The following is a 3,301-nucleotide window of genomic DNA, read 5'->3' on the forward strand; positions in this document are numbered from 1 at the left end:
CTTGTGATTGATAAGGTTCCTGGAACCTCTGGTAACGATGGAGTTTTAAATGTTGAGCAATCCGTAGGTATAAAAGAATCTTCTAGCACAGATCTGTTGATAAGGGTGTTTGATTGGAAAGAAGGGGAAGCTGCACCACCTGTTTGCTTAGAAGCTTTTCCAAGGGAGCATGCTTTGGACACTGTTGGTGCAGTAAGTACATCTATGGTCAAGGAAACTGAAATTATTTGCAAAAAATCAGGCGAAACTCTTTGGTCTGATCGGATTATGGGGAGAGTCACTGTTTTGGCTGGAAATCCAAATTTTTGGGCTGTTGGATGCGAAGACGGAAGCCTCCAAGTAAGAGTAATATTTTTGCTACATTTTATATTTACGAAGAAACTCCGTTGATCAGAGTAGACCTCATGATACTGTCCGCTTTCGGCATTTGATATCATTCCTATTCAAACACCCTCATTTATAAGTTGGATTTTATAGCAGCACTCCCTCTTGGTGTTGATATTCTGAGTCACTAAATTTTANTAGGTACTAAGAGGTCGGCATCGGATGTTCAACAAAATCAGGTAACCGCAAAACCATCTGCTAGTGTTGAGATTACTGCAAAGAGGCGTAAGTCGCAAGTCGATGATCGGGATAAGACAGCAGATGCTACTACTGGTGACACATTAAATAAAGCATCTATCTTAAATAGGGTATCTAGTCCTGTGAATCAAAAAGTGTATAGAAGGCCCGACGGAAGAAAGAGGATCATTCCTGAAGCTGTTGGAGTTCCCCAACAGGAGAATAATATCGCGGTTAATGGGATTGGGCAAGCTCAAAATTTTCTGCCTGCTATCACTGCTGCTCCTGGTACGGGAGATAATGGAGATTTTCCTGTGGAGATTAGCAATAGGGATTCATCTGTGAAAGAAATAGTTTGCAGGAATCCTGATCTTAAAGAGCGTTCAAGGATTACAGCTCGTGCTACCGTAACTGAGAGCCTTGTGATTGATAAGGTTCCTGGAACCTCTGGTAACGATGGAGTTTTAAATGTTGAGCAATCCGTAGGTATAAAAGAATCTTCTAGCACAGATCTGTTGATAAGGGTGTTTGATTGGAAAGAAGGGGAAGCTGCACCACCTGTTTGCTTAGAAGCTTTTCCAAGGGAGCATGCTTTGGACACTGTTGGTGCAGTAAGTACATCTATGGTCAAGGAAACTGAAATTATTTGCAAAAAATCAGGCGAAACTCTTTGGTCTGATCGGATTATGGGGAGAGTCACTGTTTTGGCTGGAAATCCAAATTTTTGGGCTGTTGGATGCGAAGACGGAAGCCTCCAAGTAAGAGTAATATTTTTGCTACATTTTATATTTACGAAGAAACTCCGTTGATCAGAGTAGACCTCATGATACTGTCCGCTTTCGGCATTTGATATCATTCCTATTCAAACACCCTCATTTATAAGTTGGATTTTATAGCAGCACTCCCTCTTGGTGTTGATATTCTGAGTCACTAAACTTTACACCAATAGTAATATTTCTTTTGGGACCTGATCCACTTAGAAAATGCTTAGTTCAAGATCTGAGGATTTGAGTATAGTAAACTCTTGGTGAAGGAATTTCTTAGCGACATATATAACCTGAATGCGATGTGGTTCTCGGGATAATATGTGATAACATGTGTACTCTCTTTTTTAATTTTTTTAAAGGTGTACACTAAGTGTGGAAGGCGTGCTATGCCTACAATGATGATGGGGTCTGCCGCAACATTTATTGATTGCGACGATAGCTGGAAACTGTTGCTTGTGACAAGAAAAGGATCTCTATATGTATGGGATCTATNCGGGAGATAATGGAGATTTTCCTGTGGAGATTAGCAATAGGGATTCATCTGTGAAAGAAATAGTTTGCAGGAATCCTGATCTTAAAGAGCGTTCAAGGATTACAGCTCGTGCTACCGTAACTGAGAGCCTTGTGATTGATAAGGTTCCTGGAACCTCTGGTAACGATGGAGTTTTAAATGTTGAGCAATCCGTAGGTATAAAAGAATCTTCTAGCACAGATCTGTTGATAAGGGTGTTTGATTGGAAAGAAGGGGAAGCTGCACCACCTGTTTGCTTAGAAGCTTTTCCAAGGGAGCATGCTTTGGACACTGTTGGTGCAGTAAGTACATCTATGGTCAAGGAAACTGAAATTATTTGCAAAAAATCAGGCGAAACTCTTTGGTCTGATCGGATTATGGGGAGAGTCACTGTTTTGGCTGGAAATCCAAATTTTTGGGCTGTTGGATGCGAAGACGGAAGCCTCCAAGTAAGAGTAATATTTTTGCTACATTTTATATTTACGAAGAAACTCCGTTGATCAGAGTAGACCTCATGATACTTTCCGCTTTCGGCATTTGATATCATTCCTATTCAAACACCCTCATTTATAAGTTGGATTTTATAGCAGCACTCCCTCTTGGTGTTGATATTCTGAGTCACTAAACTTTACACCAATAGTAATATTTCTTTTGGGACCTGATCCACTTAGAAAATGCTTAGTTCAAGATCTGAGGATTTGAGTATAGTAAACTCTTGGTGAAGGAATTTCTTAGCGACATATATAACCTGAATGCGATGTGGTTCTCGGGATAATATGTGATAACATGTGTACTCTCTTTTTTAATTTTTTTAAAGGTGTACACTAAGTGTGGAAGGCGTGCTATGCCTACAATGATGATGGGGTCTGCCGCAACATTTATTGATTGCGACGATAGCTGGAAACTGTTGCTTGTGACAAGAAAAGGATCTCTATATGTATGGGATCTATTCAAAAGAAAATGCGTTCTCCATGACTCTCTATCTTCTTTGGTCTCTTCCGATGTCGATTTATCTTCCACAGTAAAAGGTATGCTCCAATTCTAGAATACATTTCTGGCTCCCCATCGTCCAAAACATGATGTCTCTTGAGGCACCATACTATATTTTGAAATGGATGGGATGGGCAATCCAGTAAAAAGAATGAAAACGAGTATTTACTAATTTGATCTCGTGGGTGACTTGGTAGTGGAGATACTAACTTGGTTTTTGAATGAGATGTTATGTCTTATAGCAATATATGAAGATAGCTTATTGGTTTGGACTGTTTTACTTACCTAGTGGAATCTGTTAAAAAATTTAACCCTGTGTGATGCGACAAGCTCTGTTGACACATTGTTACGATTATGCAGGAACGATAAAGGTGATATCTGTGAAATTATCCAAATCTGGTTCACCACTTGTTGTTCTAGCCACACGTCATGCATTCCTCTTCGACACGAGTTTATTGTGCTGGCTGAGAGT

The 3,301-nt window shown here is 39.9% G+C and overlaps 1 protein-coding gene across 1 annotated transcript in view; it reads left to right on the forward strand.

The window, feature by feature from the left end:
- LOC104780299 (protein HIRA-like) overlaps positions 1-3,301 on the forward strand; it is a 10,603-nt gene that overhangs the window by 4,890 nt on the left and 2,412 nt on the right. The window contains exons 6-7 of the mRNA XM_010504798.2: positions 526-1,319; positions 2,657-2,867. Coding sequence (XP_010503100.1) covers positions 526-1,319; positions 2,657-2,867 — 1,005 coding nt within the window. The remainder of the gene's footprint in view (positions 1-525; positions 1,320-2,656; positions 2,868-3,301) is intronic.

The sequence above is a fragment of the Camelina sativa genome, chromosome 4 (genome assembly GCF_000633955.1).
Source record: "Camelina sativa cultivar DH55 chromosome 4, Cs, whole genome shotgun sequence".
Classification (NCBI taxonomy): Eukaryota; Viridiplantae; Streptophyta; class Magnoliopsida; order Brassicales; family Brassicaceae; genus Camelina; species Camelina sativa.